The 19,695-nt window shown below is 40.3% G+C and overlaps 1 protein-coding gene across 2 annotated transcripts in view; it reads left to right on the top strand.

Annotated features, from left to right (window-relative positions):
• NEK10 (NIMA related kinase 10) overlaps window positions 1-19,043 on the top strand; it is a 174,724-nt gene extending 155,681 nt beyond the window's left edge. For both annotated transcript variants that reach the window (XM_032789290.2, XM_032789285.2), the window contains 4 exons: window positions 1,493-1,601; window positions 3,578-3,630; window positions 3,726-3,781; window positions 16,851-19,043. In XM_032789290.2, coding sequence (XP_032645181.1) covers window positions 1,493-1,601; window positions 3,578-3,630; window positions 3,726-3,781; window positions 16,851-16,899 — 267 coding nt within the window. In that variant the 3' untranslated portion in view covers window positions 16,900-19,043. The remainder of the gene's footprint in view (window positions 1-1,492; window positions 1,602-3,577; window positions 3,631-3,725; window positions 3,782-16,850) is intronic.
• Window positions 19,044-19,695: the final 652 nt, after the last annotated feature.

Below are 19,695 nucleotides of genomic sequence, written 5' to 3'. Positions count from 1 at the left end.
AAATTTCAGAATCTCAGCCCAAGGCCACCAACATGAAGGGTAGTTTGTAGTAAAACTAGGATTTAATGGGATGAAATTAAGTAGAGAAAAGTTTAGGATGAGCCCTGGAAACCCTCCTCAACAATGATATCTGTTATATTGTACAATAATTTTCAGTGGGAAATGATAGAAGGCCTGTTGCCTGAAACTTTTAAAATTAGAGTGAGCAGGTGACTAGATTAGAATAACAGACTGTTAGAAAGATTCCTGCATTGCCAAGGGTTGGGGTGGAGTAAAGGACCTCCCACAACAGGTCTTGTCTGTGTCTAACCAGTGTGATTCTACAGTATTAAAAGCTGGTGAATAAGAAGAGTGTTCATTCACCTGCACGTCCACCAATGTAATATACGCCATCATATGCCAGCAATGCCCCTCTGCTATGTACATCGGCCAAACTGGACAGTCTCTACAGAAAAGGATAAATGGACAAAATCCGATATTAGGAATGGCAATATACAAAAACCTGTAGGAGAGCACTTCAACCTCCCTGGCCACACGATAGCAGACCTTAAGGTGGCCATCCTGCAGCAAAAAAACTTCAGGACCAGACTTCAAAGGGAAACTGCTGAGCTTCAATTCATCTGGAAATTTGACACTATCAGTTCAGGGTTGAACAAAGACTGTGAATGGCTTGCCAACTACAGAACCAGTTTCTCCTCCCTTGGTTTTCACACCTCAACTGCTAAAACAGGGCCTCATCCTCCCTGATTGAACTAACCTCGTTATCTCTAGCTTGCTTGCTAGCATATATATACCTACCCCTGGAAATTTCCACTACATTCATCTGACGAAGTAGGTATTCACCCACGAAAGCTCATGATCCAAGACGTCTGTTAGTCTATAAGGTGCCACAGGATTCTCTGCTGATTATGCTGGAGATACTGTAGAGTAGGGGAACAGACATTTCTTTCTTATTTATCTACAAAAATGACATTGTAATGTCAAAATCCTAGTGGATCCTACATCCCTACATAGACATTCAAAAATGATTTGATTCTCAGTTTTCATATGTTCACAGCAGTCAGTTGTAATCAAAAGTAATGAGATCCAACTGATTGAAAAATCAGGCAATTTAAATATGAGTTTAGGAACCTAACTTTACATACCAAACTTTGAAAATCTCAAACTATTGACTGTTTCTCCTCTAGTTTTGAGAAAACACATTTTTTCTTTTTCTTTTTTTTTTTTGTACAAATTTGCACTTTGATTTTTCCTAGCTGTGAGGTTTATACTGAGTGCAGTTTGGCTCCCTTCAGTGTTTGATAAACACCTCTGAAGGGAAGAAGGTAGAGCATTCATGACTGATTTGACTAGTTCTTTATTCATTTCAAATGTATTGAAAGCTCCTTTCTCCTCTAACTCTGGATTTTAGGAGAGTGAAAAACTAATGTTCTGCGATAGAAGATTTTGGTTTAAAAAATGTAGTTTTAATATGGTTTTTGCTTTTTTCCAGCTGCTCCAGGGTTCTCCTGAACTGATTGAGCCCAACTTTTTTGCAACAGATTGCCATTTATTACTTCACTCCTCAGGGCGAAATATATTGGCCTCAGATGATAGAACAGGTAAGGAAAGCAAACAAACACATGATCTGAAATACACTTTTCAAGTTGGGTACATAGTATTGAGATTAGAAGTTTTCAGTAAAGAGAAATTAACTCTTTGTTGTCAGTTACTGTCTTTACTGACAGTTAAGTCATATTTGCGGAATTGATTTAAAAGACAGTATACTTTATGATTGTGGACCCAGACATAACTATTTAAAAGAATGTTCTTTAGTTTGGGGTATGTGTGGATTTTTTTCAAATTGCAGTTAGGTGCCTAACTGCCATTGAAAGTCAGTGGGAGTTTGGTGCCTCTTATTTGTGTCTTTGAAAATCTTCCACTTGGGCCTTAAGCAAAGCAATATTTAAACACTATGCAAGAAAGATCTCTTCTTATACCACGTTTTATAGTGGTTGCACTAACGTGACTTAATTGCTTATCTGGATGAGGCCTCAGAGAGTTGGAGAGGAAACAGTAAAACATAGTTCATCTGCTACAGCACTCTCCATACAAGGGCTTGTAAATATGTATACTTTTCATACGTAGTTATCATCAAATATGGTTTGCACCTAAGTAGAACACTCTTCCAAACAATGTGCTCCATCCTCAGCAACACTCAATAAGCACTGGGCGCAGCTAAACTGGGGAACCACAAAGGAACCACTTGTGATTCCCCATTTTTTATGCATTTCTTTTTGCATTTATACAGTGTTCTTCCAGATTAAAAAGGGGAAAAATAGTTGTTAATCGCACATGACTGTCTTTCTAATATGATCACATCATCTACATGGCTGGGAGGCACTGCAAGCACTTTGGAGGCCATTATTAGAATTCAAAATGACCTTGACCAATTGGAGAATTGGTTTGAAATCAACAAGATGAAATGAAATAAACACGAGTGCAAAGTACTACACTTAGGAAGGAAAGATCAAATTCACAAGTACAAAATGGGGAATATCTAGCTGGGCAGTGGTTCTGCTAGAAAGTGGATCCACAAAGTGGTTCTGGGGTTATAGTGGATCACAAATTGAATGAGTCAACAATGTGATGCAGTTGCAAAAAAGGCTAATATTCTGGGGTGTCTTAACAAGAGTGTGGTGTATAAACCATAGGAGATAACTGTCCTACTCTACTCCGCACTAGTGAGGCCTCAGCTGGAGTACTGTGTCCAGTTCTGGATGGCAGGCTTTAGGAAAGATGTGGACAAATTGGAAAGAGTCAAGAAGAGAGCAACAAAAATGATACAAGGTTTAGAAAACCTGACCTATGAGGAAAGGTTAAAAAACTGGGCATATTTAGTCTTGGGACAAAAGATTGAGGGGGAACCTGATAACTGTCTTCAAATATGTTAAGGGCTGTTATAAAGAAGATGAGGATCAGTTGTTCTCCACATCCACTGAAGATAGGACAAGAAATAATGGTCTTAATCTGCAGCAAGGGAGATTTAGGTTAGATATTAGGAAAAACTTTCTGTAAGGGATAGAATCATAGCACTGGAAGGGACTTGAGAGGTCATCTAGTCCAGTCCCCTGCATTCATGGCAGGAATAATTATCTAGACCATTCCTGTTAAGCTCTGAAATACACTTCCAAGGGAGATTGTGGAATCCCCATCACTGGAGGTTTTTTTGAACAGGTTGGATAAACACCTGTGAGGGATGGTGTAGGTTTACTTGGTCCTGCCTCAGAGCAGGACGCTGGCCTGATGACCTGTTTAGGTCCCTTCCAGCCATACATTTCTATAACTCTATGATCTCAACCACATACCAACATCTAGAAGATCACATCATACTGTAAGAATTTCCTCCTTCCACCTGTTTATGTGATCACTGTGGTCAATGCAGCAAAAACAGATGAAGATCAAGGTTAGCCATTTATCTTGTTAACAAACTGTTCTGGCTATGCTGTGATTGCTAAGAAACTCTGATGAGGCACATGTAAGCCAAAATTTCAGTGATTAAACTTTGCCTTACTGAACAGTGATATTTGCTTTATAGGCTTTCCTGGCAGTTTTGACATGGAGGAAGGAATGACATATGAACAGATGCAGGTCAGCTTTTCACATTCTTCATGAACAATTTTGTTTTCTTACTTTTAACCAAGATATGCATTTTTTTACTAACCTGAATATCCTTTAATCTGTAGTCTGTGATTGAAGAGGTTCTGGAGGAAAGTGGTTATTACAATTTCACTTCTAACAGGTGAGTTTCAAAGTTCAGTTTCAAAAGGAAAAGTTAAATTATGATGTGGTAAGCCAATGACACATTTTCTTCTGTTTCCTAATTATAGCTTTCTCTTTCAGTTTTAATGGAACACATAATGTTATGGCATATACGCCTGGACGGACAGAACTAATTTAGGACATTTTAGCCAGTTTTCTAGATCAGTCACAGCTGCTGTATTCTTCACTAACAGAGAAGAATGGTGTATGCTTGGTAGCAATTTCCTCTCATTATTCCATATAAAAACTCAGTTGAAACAAAAGGCACCTCTATCCCATTCATTTTAATGGGAGTTTATTTTGTTATAAAACCCTACTGCTACAAGACAGAAGCTAGCATAGTCAGTATAACGTTTGGATGCAATACAAAAAGGAAGAAATGTAGGTGCTAACAAAAAAGAGCAGGGGGAAGTGAAATAAAGATGTGTTTGAAACTGCAGGCAGCAATCTGTCTGTCTCTCTCTCTCTCTCTCACACACCCCCCACCCCCACCCCCTAGATCTTACCGTTACATAAAGAGGGTTATTGGTGGAGATACTGCATGGAAAATAGAATAACACAATAACACAAGCCTGGTATTTCTAGTTCTGTTCACCGGTCTAGTCCTAAAGCACCTTCTGCAGACTTTTAATAGTTCATGTTTCCCCCATTGAAGAAGTTGTTCATCTTTGCTTCTTTCCCAGGGCTGGCTGGGGGGGCGAGTGGGGCAATTTGCCCCGGGCCCTGCAGGGGCCCCCATGAGAATTTTTCAGGGCTCCTGGAGCAGGGTCCTTCACACGCTCTCGGGGGCCTGGAATACTCTCCTGGGGCCCAGGCTCCTGGAGCTTCTTCCACTCCAGGTGTTCGGCACCAATTTGGCGGTGGGGGGTCCTTCCACCCCAGGACCCCACGCCGAAGTGCCCCGAAGACCCGCAGCGGTGGGTCCCTCTGCCTGGGACCTGCTGCCAAAGTGCTGGGTCTTCGCCCCCCCCCCCCCCACCGCTGAAGACCCTAGGCCCCCTGAATTATCTGGGCGGCCCTGTTCTTTCCTAGGTCTTCCCCAGCAGTCTGCTCCTGTTGCCAGTGACCAACATTTTCAAATCTAGGAGCCTAAAATTAAGCTCCTAAATATGTACTTAGGTTCCTTAAATAAAAGTGGCCTTGTTTTCAGAGGTGAGAAGCACCTGCAGCTCCTGATGCTTCAGTGATATTTGCATAGGTCTATCAAGGCTATTATATAAATGTACCACAGTTTTATAGGCATTTACCTCATGCATACTGACTGGCACAAAACATCATACAAAGACTAAATATAACTAGGCAGGTGTTCGGTGCATGTGGGAAGGAGTCTTTTACACATATTAGTCTAAAAAAGAATCTGTTGCTTAGTGTAACTATACATAGACGTTAGCATTGCTGCAAAGTATGCGTGTATGTCAGCATATAGCATAGCAATTGGGTATTAATCATGTTACACGATCAGCTCCAAAACTGTTCATATTCTCAATCTTCTAGTTCCAATATCTATTTCTCAGCTCTGGTCCTATGGGTGTTGTGGATTCCCTAATGTATTGTTGTTCTTTGGTATCTACATTTTAAAATGTTTTTCTACATTTCTGGAAATTGCACATTATGAGAGAGATTGTGACTTTTCCTGCACAGCCATGTAGGGGAACAATGGGGTGAAAATCACTGTCTTGCTTCCCTATGCTGTTTGCTCATGCTGTGGATAGGAGCGCCAGAGGAAGAGCAACCACTCCTGGGTCATTACCCCTCCCCCCCGCATGTGGGCAGGGAATGCATGGAGTCTTGGCTCCGCTCTCTCCTCCATACACTGGGAGACAGCTGTCCCAGGGTATGTCCCCCTGAAGCAATGGGGAACTGGAATTCAAATTGACTCTCTGAGTCAGACTCTGCTTCTTGGCCTGTTCCTCGGGCAGCATGTGGCAGAACCACAATTGACCCCCATAGTTAAATACATTTTTTGGGAAGGTGTGGAATGGAGCCCTGCACACTCATTTGTTTGAAGTGTATTGTTTGAATTTGAAGTTTAACTATTTCTTACTTTCAGAGAATGTGTATTTAGACGTGATTAGATTTTGAAATGTCAGTGCCTACAGTACATTCTCTTGCTGTTATATCATGGTTTACTCTTCAACATACATCCTATTATCTGCTGTCTTGCATAGTTACGCTTGGCTCCCTTGCTACTACAATACCATTCCTTCCTCAGTCCCCTTCGCCACTACCAAGTAGCCCACATGTCTTCTTGTCTTTCAGAAAATACCTTTAACTTCGAAGTCTGCCATCTGCATTTCCTGACAAATGATCATGTTTTCTACAAAATGTTCTGCTCAATTCTATTTTGTGCCCTCCAAATCCTGCACATTTTTTTCTCCACACTCACTGTCCAGGTAGCCAAACAGTACAGTTTTGATAGCTGTTCCATTCAGGATGATTCATGTAGCCAGCAGACATACATCAGTAGGCTTTATGTCTAAATATCCAAACAGTTCAAGCTGACTGAAAGGACAAATCACCCCCCTCAAACTGCAATCCGTGCTGCTTGTCAGTGTCCACTGTTATTTGGCCTTATTGCAGTAACCATAAATGGGACTGAAGACCTCGCAGCTGCATCCCATCAGCCTTACCTTGCCTAAGGGAGCCTTGATCTCCTCCTGTTTCTACCTACACAGTGGACTGTCTCAGAAATAACTACAACCTTTCCTTGCAATCCTCAATTATCTTCTTTTCTTAGGGAATAGTTCATAAATAATAAGGTGTTGACAAAAGTTATTAATCATAGAATACTAGCAGGAGTCTGTGTGCATTTTTCTTCTAGCAATCTGCTGAACCTTCCTTCTGCTTTTAACTCTCCTGGCTGTCTAAAATGCTTTGTTCTAGATCTAGCTCTGCAGTTTCTAAAGTGAGCAGCGGGAGGATTGCTGGGCCTGTAAGGCTTATGGCACGGAATCACTTAAAGCTGTTGCTTCTGGGAGAAAATTGCGTGGTCAGAGTCTGTGCAGTTTCATCCATGGAATTTTGGAGCTAAAATGCTCCAGCTGGTGCGTTGAGCTTACTTCATCCTTCCCATAGTGCAGCACAGGTGCCTGTCATGTTGCCAGCTCTCATCACAAGTCTGACAATATTTGGTGTTCTATTAGAAAGTCCTAGCTCCTGGAGATGAGTGATTATCTGAGAACCGCAGCTTTTCTCCCTCTTTTTTAAAATAAGTTTGCAGCCTTCGTAGTTCAGGAAAAAAGCCTGAAAACATGAACTCTAGAGGCTAAAAAAGAAGAGGCAAATCAAAAGATTGGCTTACAAATATGCGATTAAATTGGGCAATCTTTTGATTTCTGGGGGCCTGACTCATGATATTTGAACATTTGGAGTTGACCGTACTTACTCCTAGGGTAATTCAGTGCCACCGCACACATGCAGAATTCATGTCCCCCAGCAGATTTTTTTTTTCCTCTGCAGAAAATTCATTCTGTTGGGAAGGCACTGCAGTTATACCTTTTGACCACCAGGGGCTGCTGTGGTGCCAAAAGAGAGGGCAGCTGACTCTAGGCTGGAGAAGTCACACATGGAGAGGGAGGGTGCAGAGGCTTCCTTCCTCACAGTGCCCTGCCCACGGGCCTGGGTAGGAAGGCACAGAATATGTGGGGGAGGGACAGAGTACGGCACACAGAGCTGCTGGAGGATCACATAGACTGAGTTCAGAAGGGTTAGTACAGGGACAGACTGGGGCCGGGGCACAGGAGCTAGTGAGGTGATAGCACTGAGCCAGGTGATGAATGAGTATGAGGGTTTAGGGCCACATGATGATGGAGGGGGATAACTGAGTGGGGATGCAGAGACACATGGGGATAAGAGGGATGCAGGGACACATGGGGATGGGGGTAGAGAGTGGCAGAATGGGAGTGCAGGGCTACATGGGGGATAGGTGTTCCAGGGGACACACGGGGATGGGGCAGATGTGTCTGACTGAATGGGAGAGGCTAGGGGTTAGCCAGGATATGTATGGGGGAGACTCCCCAACTCCCTAAAAATCACACCCCCCTCAAAAAAATTTCCATACTTCTCCCCCAACACCCAACAATCCTCCAGATTCACTCCCAGGCTCCGTTCCAGCAATTACTTCCCTCTCCCTCATCTCCTCTGTTGCCTGTGACTCCCCCAAGCCTTTGCACTGCTTCTGAGGGGTGCAGGACATACATTTCTATATTGTAGTTTTAAATGAATTATTACTCAAATTTCCATATTAATACATGTGGGTTTGTGCTTGAGTGGCTTAGCCCAAGCCACAACCCGTGCTGCTGTGGTCACACTGCTGTTTTTAGGAAGCTGCTTGTCAAGGCTGAAAGTCCCCCTCTGTCACTCCGAGTGCAGTAGGGGCCCACAAGGATTCTAAAAATTAATACTTGCCACTCCAGGCTTGTATTAAACTCCCAAGGTTACAGCTTTTTTCTGACCTTGGCTTGGTAAATGCTGCCACCACCCAAATGCAACCCCCCCCCCCACCCAAAAAAACCCCAAAAAACCCTTTGGATCCAGGAAGGAGCACTTGGGAGTTCCTCCCTGTGGGGTGCCCTCAACCCCTTTCAACCCTCCCCTCCCCTGGGAAGAGCTGAGAAAGAAAACAAAGGGAATTAGCTGTTGCCACCAGCTAATCCAACAGCATGTGCACAAACTCTTAGGACACCAGAAATCCAATCCTGTTCTTAAAAAAGGTAAATTTTATTAACAACGAAAAGAAAGAAAATACATTTGAAAGTTAGCCTTTTGCTAGATTTTTAAAAGAGCAATTCCAAAAATTAATCACACAACATAGCTTTCTTGGGGGGGTTCAGCTTAAAGGTTACAAGCAAACAAAAGCATCTGGGGTTAGCACAGAGGAATCCACAAGCCAAAATAAAAAATAAACCTGATTGTATCTAACTAAACGTTCCCTATCCAAATAATGTCTTCTAGGTATGGAAGATGAATTTTCATACCTGGTTCAAGCCTTACATAGCATTGCTGCTCTGTTTCTCTGCAGCCCAGAGAGACCAACAGACAGAGGGAAAGTTTCTTTCCCCATTTAAAAAAAATCTAGGCTTCCCATTGGCTCTTTTGGTCAGGTGCCCACTTTTTTTCTTTACCTGGGGGACTTTTTAACCCTTTACAGGTAAAGCAAGTAAAGAACAGCTACCAGGAGAAATTTTACAGCTAACTGGCTGGCTGGCTGTCCATAAAAGGGATCTTTCTCCCCACCACCTTTATTTATCACACTGCTCAAGCAGAGTTAGTGCATGTTTGTCTGCCTTTTCTTGGAAGCATGCTCCCAGCTGCTGTGTGGACATATCCTGTATTTGGTAGTAAATGCAAAACCAACAGTTTGACTGCATACAGCACAGTAATACAGGTTCCCAGTTCTTCCAGGAACACATTTCTTCTGGAAAATCCTTTTCTTTTGTATACGCAGGATTTTTCTGTTTTATGGATATTTGCTGCTCCCTTGGCACCTCTGCCCTAACCTTCTGCCTGCAAGAAGCTGGAACTGGATGACAAGGAGTGGATCACTCAATGAATTGCCCTGTTCTGTTCACTCCCACTGGCTACTGTCAGAAGACAGGACACAGGGCTAGATGGGCCGTTGGTCTGACCCAGTATGGCTGTTCTTATGCTCCCCACTATATGTCCCTCCCCCACATCTGTAATAATAATGGTGTCACTCAGCATAGCAAAATGACAGAAAAAAGATATGCGGAATTATAAACTGTGTGGAGTGCTGAGAACTGATTCTAACACCTGACTGTGTGATTTGTAGGGCATTAAATTGTTAGAAAATGAGAAGCTGAACCCCATAAGATGTCCATACACTTTTTTTTCATTATAGTAATTGTTTTTCATTTTCAATCTAATAGTAATTACAGCCTCAGTGCAGGCCATTTCGTGAGGATTAATGACCAGCTGGTGATAATGATCCTCAGCTGTGTCCTGAATAATCATTTCCTGCCCATCTATCATAAATCACCGTAAAATACTCAGTGCTTCGATTGGTGTCACTTGTTTGTACAGAAATTTATAAAAAATTAGCTGAATATTTCAAAATGTGTTTTATCCCAATGACTCTTCCCCTCTCTTTCTCTTCTCCTGATTTAATGTCATACCAAGTATGGTGATGGCTTACTCACATAAGTTGGATGTGTATATGGCTGTTTTTACTTGTGAGATCATTTACAGATAGGACAATGTATACCTGTTGCAAAGTTTCAGTGTGCTTCTGTGCACTGAGGTAGTCACACAGTATCCAAGTTGAAAGATCTGATTTTAAATAACTATATTTCCTTTATATTTGCGGTCTGTTACCTCATTATTTCATGTAAAGCTCCATAAAGTGTATTAAGGGGTTTAATCCAAGAGCAGCTCAGTTTATATGAAGGTGGATAGTGTGTTACAAATGAACAGAAGCTGCAGAAATGAAGGTCAGACACTCTAGTGATCTTCAGCTGAGTGCGGTAGTTCACCAAGACTCCAAATGAATTATTATATTGTATGTACCGTCAGAGGTCCTCTTATGGTAAAGAAGTGCTGTTTCAAGAGTGGTACTCTATAACTGAGAGAACATTTCTATATGTATTTTCATTAATCGTTCTTTTTCACAGCTTTTATTCACTGCATTTTTTCATTTCTGTAAATATTGTAAACATAGTGAATGTCCAGTCAAATAGTTATAGGTAGATTACTGTGTTTTTAGCAAATATGAAATAAAAACCAACATCTAAATTGAAATAAAACAAAAGTAGTCACCCCACAACAGCAGCTCTTGGAGTTCCTGTCCTGCGAGACTGGGAGTGGCATTGTGACCTGGTGCATGGGCACAGAGACATTCAGCATTGGCCTGTCCTCCCATTTGGCATGATGTGAGGACGACTGGGCCAAATTTCAGTGAATGGCATTACAACCTGGTGCTGCAATCTGGTGCATTGGTCAGAGCACCAGTCACTCAAAATTTTGCCCAGTCACTTCTCTGTCATCATGACAGAGGGGCAATCAGACCAAACCTGAGCAGCACTGCCACCCCGTGCACCAGCTCTGGGCTGTACTGGGTCTGGGTTCAGGCACCAGAGGAATGGGAAGCAGGAAGGGTGTCTCAGGCAATCTGGAGGAGGAAGCTGCCTGATTCAAATGTAGAAGGGTCAAGAGATGGACCTGGGGGATGAGGGAGGGAAGTAGATTGGGACAAGGAGCCTGAGGGTAGGAAGACTGAGACTGGTGAGGAGAGGAAAACTGTAAGTTGGGGTTGGAGGAGACTGGGACTGGCTGGCCAAGGAGACTGGAACTGGAACAGGGTAGCACTCAAAATGACAATGCTCACTTAACGAGCAACTACAGGTGCTGCTCCACCTATAGGAAGCTCCCTAGGATGGCAGATTCTCCCTAGGGTGAATGGGGGCAGACAGACCAAACCTGCATGGTGCTGCAACTCACTCAGATTTGGCCTGGCTTCCCCACCATCCATCATTAAATACTTAAAATCTTCAAATACTTGAAAGCCTGCCCCCTCTCCCCCCCCAAATGGATAAAGATTGTTCTCTCTTGCCACAGAGGGCAGGACAAGAGCCAATGGGTTCAAACTACAGCATAGCAGTTTGAGATTAAATCTCAGGAAAAACTTCCTAACTGTAAGAACATTAGGTCAGTGGAACAGACTGCTTCAGAATGTAATGAAAGCTCCTTCACTGGAGGTTTTCAAAAAAAGGTTGGCTAGTCATCTGTCTTGGATGGGTTAGGCAGAACAAATCCTGCATCTTAGCAGATTGTTAGACTAGATGACCCTTATGGTCCCTTCTAGTCCTGGTTTTATGATTCTATGAGTACCTTAATGGCATTTCCTAACTTTAGAGTACTTGCCTTTGCAACCTTAACATAGTTATTTGTGTATAATTCTGTATAGGTTCCAGGGGAGGCCCTACACTAGTTGCCAGCAACTGGCACCCTAGGTGAACCATGCAATTGGAGCCCCCACCCCCAAACCCCAAGAGCAAATCTAGGCTGAGGTTTTTGGTAACTGGGAAACATTTTGACCCTTTTTTCCTTTTAATGTTTTTTAAGCATGTTTTTTTAAACAGAGGCTTAATTATTCGGTTTGTCTGTCCATCCGTATGTCCAACCAATGTTTCTGAGATCAGATAAAATAGAGACACAAAATTTTCAGAATAGATTTGTACACAACAACTAGATGATATTTCAGTACGATTTCAAATAAAAATGCATTAAAAATGTTAATTATAATTTTTATTATTACAAATCCCACATCATCCATTACACTATCCTGCTTTGACTGCCATTACCATCACATCCAATATAGAAAGAAATAAGAAAACTCTTCAGTGAACATTAACCTGTATTTACAAAACACTCCAAATAAAAAACAATTTGTGCTCTTAAAACATGACTTTTCTTGCTTTAAGTTTTGAAAATTCAGTCACTAGTTCTTTTAGATGCACTTTTCCAGCTATTTCGTGCTCTATTGACATTGTGGCAAGTCCAACGAGTCTTTCTTGTGTTGTTGTTGAACGCGGATATATTTTTATCAATTTTAACTTTGAGAAGCTACGTTCCCCACTAGCTACAGAAACTGGCAAAGTTAAAAGAAAGCGTAGAGCTATAAACATGTTTGGAAAACTGTGAGTTTATTTTCACAAACAAACTTCAGTACTTCTTCAGGAGTAGAATGTTTCTTAAGTCATCTTTAAAAAGCCTGATGCTCACTACACAAATCTGTAGCATCAATGTCTTGAGTTTTTAACAGTCAATGCCAGCTCCAGTTTTATACAAAATTCTCTTATCTGTTTTGCTATTTTCTTTTGCAAGCTGTGGATATCATATAGAAAGCCAAATACTGACTCTAGCTGCTGGATCTGTTGAAATCTTTTGTCAACCGAGTGAATATCAGTATCAAGGACTGCAAAGTAGAAATTCACTTCGAACTTTTGTTTTGGGTGCTGAATGGGTGTGGCTCATCCTTCATATGCAAACTGCTGTTTCTTTTGCTGAATGCAAACTGGCTCTGATTCAAAGTCTGTTGGAAAGTCTATTTCTTCAGCAAGCTTGAGAGAATCTACCAGTGTTTTCTTTCGAACCCTTTATCACTTCTGAATTCCTCCAGAATATTTTTAGTTTGCTGCAGTTTTTGCATAGCAGAATGTGTGTTTAAGTTCTTTTTCTGAAGTTGCTTATTAGTGAGGTTAATCTCGAAAATGATATTATACCACAAAATGAGTGAAGTCACATATTTGAACTTGGAAAGGCCATTTGCAAGAGCTTCTGCATCTGAACGTTCTGTATTGCCAGATGATCCAGTAAAGGTAGTATCATCAGAAATTTCAATTAAGGCATCATAAATGTTTCCAAGTTCATAGTGAAGAGGCTTCAAAGCATCAATGCGACTCTCCCATCTTGTCTGACTAAGTAATTTCACAGTTAGAGAATTTACATGGTGAGTCAGAATCTCCCAACGGCATGTTGAGGCTGAGAAATACACATAAACACGTTACACCAGGTCAAAGAAACTGCTTGCCTCCAAACAGCATCTAGCAGCATCACTGACAACCAAATTTAGAGAATGCACACTGCAAGGAACAAAAAAGACCCTAGGATTGATTAACATCATTCTCCTTTGACACTGACTATTGTAACCAGTTTTGATGAATTTCTTCCCCATGAATGAGTTTCCTCTTGTAATGCTGAGCAGAGAATTTTCTTTTATTTCCATCCTCAGGGAAGGGAAATTCATGAACTTGTTCAGGTCCATGTTCCATGAGAATTTGCCGCACACTGTCATCAGATCTGGGCCATGAATATGGGTCCCCATACTGTAACTTGTTTGTAACTTCCTCATCCTTTCCTCCTTCTACTTCATTTACTTCAATTTCTGCATCTCTCTCTGAAGGTGAATAAATTTTCTCCACTTCCATATCAGTCTGATGCTGTGAGCTGCCTTCATCTATGTTATAAACAGATAGTTAAGGGTTAATTTCTCTTTTACCTGTAAAGGGTTAAGAAGCTCAGTGAACCTGGCTGACACCTGACCAGAGGACCAATAGGGGGACAAGATACTTTCAAATCTTGGTGGAGGGAAAGTTTTTTTTGTGCTTTTGTTTGTCATTGTTGCTCCGGCTAGATGAGAAGGGACATCATTCCAAGGTTCTCCAATCTTTCTGAATCAGTCTTTCATGTTCCAAATAGTAAGTAAATTAGCAGGCAAGGCAGATTATCTTATGTTCATTTTCTCAACTGGTAATGTCTTTTTTCTGGAAGGATTTTACTTTACTTTTGCTGTAACTTTGAATCTCAGGCTGGGGTGGGGGAGTCCCTCTAGTTTATAATACTGAGTACCCTGTAAAGCATTTTCCATCCTGATTTTACAGCGATAATTTTTTACCTTTTTCTTGCTAATTAAAAGCTTTCTTTTAGACTGATCGATTTTTCCTTGTTTTAGATCCAAGGGTTGAATCTTAAACTCACCAGGGATTGGTGGGGGGAAAAAGAGGGGGATGGTTAAATTCTCCTTGTTTTAAGACCCAAGGGGTTTGGGTCTTGAGTTCCCCAGGGAAGGTTTTGGGGGAACAGAAGTGTGCTAGACACAGACTTCTGGCTGGTCGCAGCGTACCAAATTTAAGCTAGTAATTAAGCTTAAAAGTAATCATGCAGTTCCCCACTTCTTGAACCCTAAAGTTCAAAGTGGGGAAAAAACCTTGACAATCTAGAAGTAAGTTTCCATCATCTTGAGTTTCCAAACTACTTTTCTGTGGATGTGAGCTGCCCTCATCTTGAAGTAATATACCTTCATCTTGATGTTCCAAACTTCTTCCATGCAGATGTGAACTAACCTCCTCTCCAAGTAAAATTCCTTCAGATGGATGCTGTGAACTGCTTCTATCTCCATTTGTATTAAAGAGAAGATATTTCAGGAAGGATCCCTGCTGTTTTGGTTGGTTCTTTTCCTTCTCAGCCTGTCACTTACAATACTCAGCTCCTGAGGGTTTTATTTTTCCTCTTTCTGCCATGGGGCATTTGAATATTGTTATGTACTGTGCTCTTGACTGCAAGCATTATAGTGTTACGGATGGCTGACACACCCACCACATGGTTGGTGATTTAAACCACATTGCAGCCATCCCAACACATCTTTTGACTGCTTAAAGGTTCAATGATTAGTAACATACACTCACTTACCTATTAAAACAGTTAGTTACAGCGTTTACATGGAAGCAAAATGACCTTTTTTGTTGTCGTGACCCGACGCTGGTTGTTTGGAAAGTAATCCCCTTCCTCATGGTTACCCGCTTGGAGTGTGACGTCATCACTTTTGTAGTCTATTAAGCATTAATGCTGTTACTTTTCTTTTATGGACCTTATTTATTACATGTGAACCAGTTATAACAAAGAAAAGTTCATAATTACACAGCTCGATAATAACACTAAGGTTTAATAACACTTAAAGAGACTCACATTTTGGATTTATAATGCTGAAAGACGTTATTCTTTATCCTTTGGCACCAAGAAACACAATTTTCCACAGTATGCACTTGATTCTTAACTATCTATCTGCAATGTGTGTTAAAATGACTGTGTGATATGAATCAGCTCGTGATATCTCCGCTCTACATGAATTTCCAGCTATGTGACCTTGATGTGTATTCGAGTTAGGTGTCACTAGCATTGCAGCTCTTGCTGCTGGTGGATGTGTTTCATTGTGGCTGAGTTATTGCTTATCAAAATTGAGGAGTGGGTCATCTTGACCCTACGTCGCAAATAGAATTTTTTTGCCAAAATATTCTTTATTTTTGCAGTAAATAAAAGATTTGACATATTAATAAATTCTCAGAAATGTAGAGAAATGAACTATAATTCATATTCCCTCTGTATACCCACCAGAATTGAAATAATGAGATCTTCATTATTGTATTTGTATTTTTTTAATCTTTTTCATTTTTTTTCCATTTATTTTTTTTAAAATTTGATTTTTTTTTCCTCGTCCCATTTAACTTGGCACCCTAGGTGACCGCCTAGTTCACCTATATGGATAGACCGCCCCGATAGGTTCTTATACCACCCACACTACCCTAATAGCGGAGTGCTTTCCAGTAGTGCATTAAGCAGCATGACTAACACTGTGTGTGTTCTCTCACTCATCCTCTTCCCAGGGGGAAAATTGTGTGCGCAGTTTAGTGATTTGTTTTGTTAGCACTTTGTTTTGAGGTGGGTTTTTACTGTACATGCTGATGTGTGTGTTAGAAAAAAACAAGGTAGAGCACTCCTTGCACTCGAAGCAGAAGGTGATAAGGTTTGTGAAGGAAAAAGGAAAAAAAACATTTCTTGTTTTACTTTCTAGCTACACAGTTTATGAGAGTAAGACCTTGGTGCATGTTTCCGCAGGACAGTATAATATAATACAAGACTAGTTTGATTATTTAATGAGGGAATTTCCACTAGCATAAAGCTGACAGAGGCGGTTCCACCATCTCCCATGCTGTCTCTTATGCCTGGCGGGTACGGGGCTTATTAGGAGAAGAGAGGGCTGTCGAGGAGCAAGACTTTGCTGTGCCTGGTTCTCCACTGCCATGAAGTCATTGAGGGCCTTTTATCCCAGCAGTGTAAGCTAATGCTGTCTCCTTGCTGCTTTAACTTATGCCAGGACTTGACAGCTGGGAATCAGAGAGCTGTGACTGGCTTCCCCTCAGACCCTACCACCACACTGTTTCTGTGCAATGTATAGTGAAGCCCTTAGATTTTAAATCCAGAAGGGTTCATTACAAACATCTAGTCTGGCCCTCCAAATAGCAGACTATATAATTTCACCCAGTAATTCCTGTATCAAGCCCAGTAGTTTATGGTTGAGTAGAACATAGCAATTAGAAAGGCATCCAAGCTTTATTTTCTTACCCTGCTTATATATCACATTTCTATGATAGTAATTTGCCTGCTGATAGCACAGAGATCCATTCTGATGTTGGTGAACATGAATAGTAAAGATTTCCAAGGACGAACAAACACTTACTACCTCTTTATCTTTGTAGGTTCCACTACTATCCGTGGGGAACAAAGAACCATCCAAGCAAAAGATGAGAACTTGCAAATCTGAACAGACTGGGTTTTTTTCTGAAGTCAAACTGCCCTTACTTCAGAATATTATATTCTTACATAATATTGTGTGATCACCAAAGGGATAATAAGCTTTGCTCAAAATATATGGATGGGAAGGGATTCCAATGTTGAAACAAATGGGAGACAGCTTTCAAAAGACCTCACGACTGATGAACTTCAGTACGATACTTTTGTGGCAGCTCTGTTTACAGCATAAACTTCTTGCACTGTACAAGGGGAATTCTGTACATACTATTTGGGAAAATGCTTCAAAGTTTGTGCATTAGGAGAAAAACGTAATTTCTGACAATGAATGCATATGTTGTATTTTTTTATTTTATTTTTTTAAAGAATTGTTGGATACTCAGGTTTGCTGGAGCTATATTTTAAGGCTCATAGTCAGGCTATCTTTTATAGCAAGAGAAAGAAATAAAAAAGGGAACGAGGCAGGAAATAAAATATTTTTATGTTCACAGCACCAGAATTAGAAATTAGAAATTGATTCAACTATTAAATATTTAAATGTAGCCATTTGGATAGTAGCAATTTCTAATTCTGGTATAGCACTAATTAATAGTCAATATTTACAACTTGCACAGCTTCTGAGAATAATTGTTGTTTTTTAAATTGCAACTTTGAATACAATATCAGAATGTGTGTGTATATATGTACATGTTTTTGTGTGTGTGTGTATATATGTTTATCATATATATAGACATGCATATATTGTATAGATACGTATATGTAAAATATTTATCATATGTATACAGTGTAATATACACACACATTTACTGTTTAACAGAAAATAAATAAGTAAATGAAACCAGTGTTTTGCTGCTAATCAAATTTGTAGTACTTAATGCACTTTGAGGATATCTTTCTCTATATGTACATTATATGTTAGAGATGCAAAGTCTCGCAATTCAACATTACTGAAGCTATTATTTTCATCTTCAGAGTTTTGACTAAGTGTGAAAGCCATTGTCTACAGTCTGATTATACTATATCTAACATAACTACTGTAAAAATCAGAATACGTATGATGACATATGCCTAGACTGTTAAAACTTATTTATTTCATGCTTATCATATAATTACTTGTGATTGATTGGATGCATAAGTATGTCATATTTGCTGTGCATACACTGGCTAAATATTTCTGCTATAGTTTGCTTGAAACGTATGTAAATAACTAGATATTATTTCTTAACAAGGTACAGAATATTATTTCCCCTGTCATTTGGGATTTCACTAGCCCAGATTCTAAGCTAGTGAAAGTTGGCAGCAGTGAGCCTAAGTGAGGTGAGGATACAAAAGGCATCCATCCCCTTCCTAGACACCTTCAGTGGAGAGGTTTGAGGTGGTGTAAAATGCATAGAAATTCAGAGATTGAGTGAGTGATTGGGAGGAGTACAAAGCCAAAAAGGGCATGTTTAAATCACAAAGAGGCATGTTGTGGAGAACTTGGGTTTATCCTTCTGACGTGATGACCCATCCAGGAAACAAACATGTGACAGCCCAGTCTAACATAAAGCATTTCCCCCAGAAAGTTGAAATGTAGCGCGGAAGGCCACCACACCCAGTTTTGGCATCTGGGTACTGACAGACTCATATCAGCCAAGGTCCACTGAGAAGCTGTTTTAGAAAGCAAACAAGGCTCTTACATGCCATCCTATGGAAAATAATATATCTGCATTAGAAAGATAGGATTAGAAAATATATTGTATTTTGTTTTTTAACATAATATTTTCGCACATAATGATCACCTATGCATATCCCCCTAATATCTACTGTCTGCTGTTTTTCTGCTTTCCTGGTACCTAAGTGCTATAGTTAATATCAATCCATTTTTAGATACATCTGTTACTACTTCAAGGAGAGGCATACCCATCAGTTTACCTCTCATCTGTTAAAAATTGACTGTCTTGCTGTGCAATTCTCTAAACCCTTGTTATCATCACTACTGGTTGTACCTTATTGGATACACAATCCTTGCCCTGATTTATAACCTTCCTGGATGTAATTTCATCTCGCAACTCCTAAAATACCATGTACATTAAAGCCATAGAATAAATCCCCCTATATGTTACCACTGAACTAAAAGGTGTAATCTGTCATGCCCTACAAAATGTAAATGCACATTTTTGAAAATGTAAATACAGGTGACCTGGAGTTAATATGTGTTTACACTGAGCATTCACATCATCTCTGGAACATGACGTAAGCATGGTATTGCCCTATGTTTAGAATAGCAGAAACCACAATCACTGGAAAATGGAAAACGTTGAGTTTGTAATGGCTCCCGCTGTACATATTATTTGAAAACCAAACCCAACCCTGTTATGTTTTGCAATTAGAAGACTATCAAAATGTGTCTCCAGCTAAGGTACCTGTTCCTCCAAAGAGTGCCACTGAATGGTTACAGTTTACAAAGTAATATGAATATTAGAGCAGTTGCCTTGCAAATACATCATAGTTAGCAATGGATGATGTATTATTTACAATGCAATCACTAAAAGTTAGTCCAACTTCTGGTTAAATATTAATGTGGTTTTGATAGTCACAGTGAACATCTTTCTTAGGACAGGAGAAGGCAACAAGGTGTGGTTAATATCTGAGGTGTTATAAAGTAAGCCTGTACTGTATGTAACAAGAAAATCAGAATTTGTATGACATTTCAATTACTTTTTGCGTGCATTTCATACACAAAAGACCTCATTTAAACTAACTCTCGATATATTGGCCCCACTCAAACTGAATACACATTTCCACAATTAT

The sequence above is a fragment of the Chelonoidis abingdonii genome, chromosome 2 (genome assembly GCF_003597395.2).
Source record: "Chelonoidis abingdonii isolate Lonesome George chromosome 2, CheloAbing_2.0, whole genome shotgun sequence".
Taxonomy (NCBI): domain Eukaryota; kingdom Metazoa; phylum Chordata; order Testudines; family Testudinidae; genus Chelonoidis; species Chelonoidis abingdonii.
Note: the sequence above shows the minus strand (reverse complement) of the source record. Positions and strands in the feature narration are given on the sequence as shown.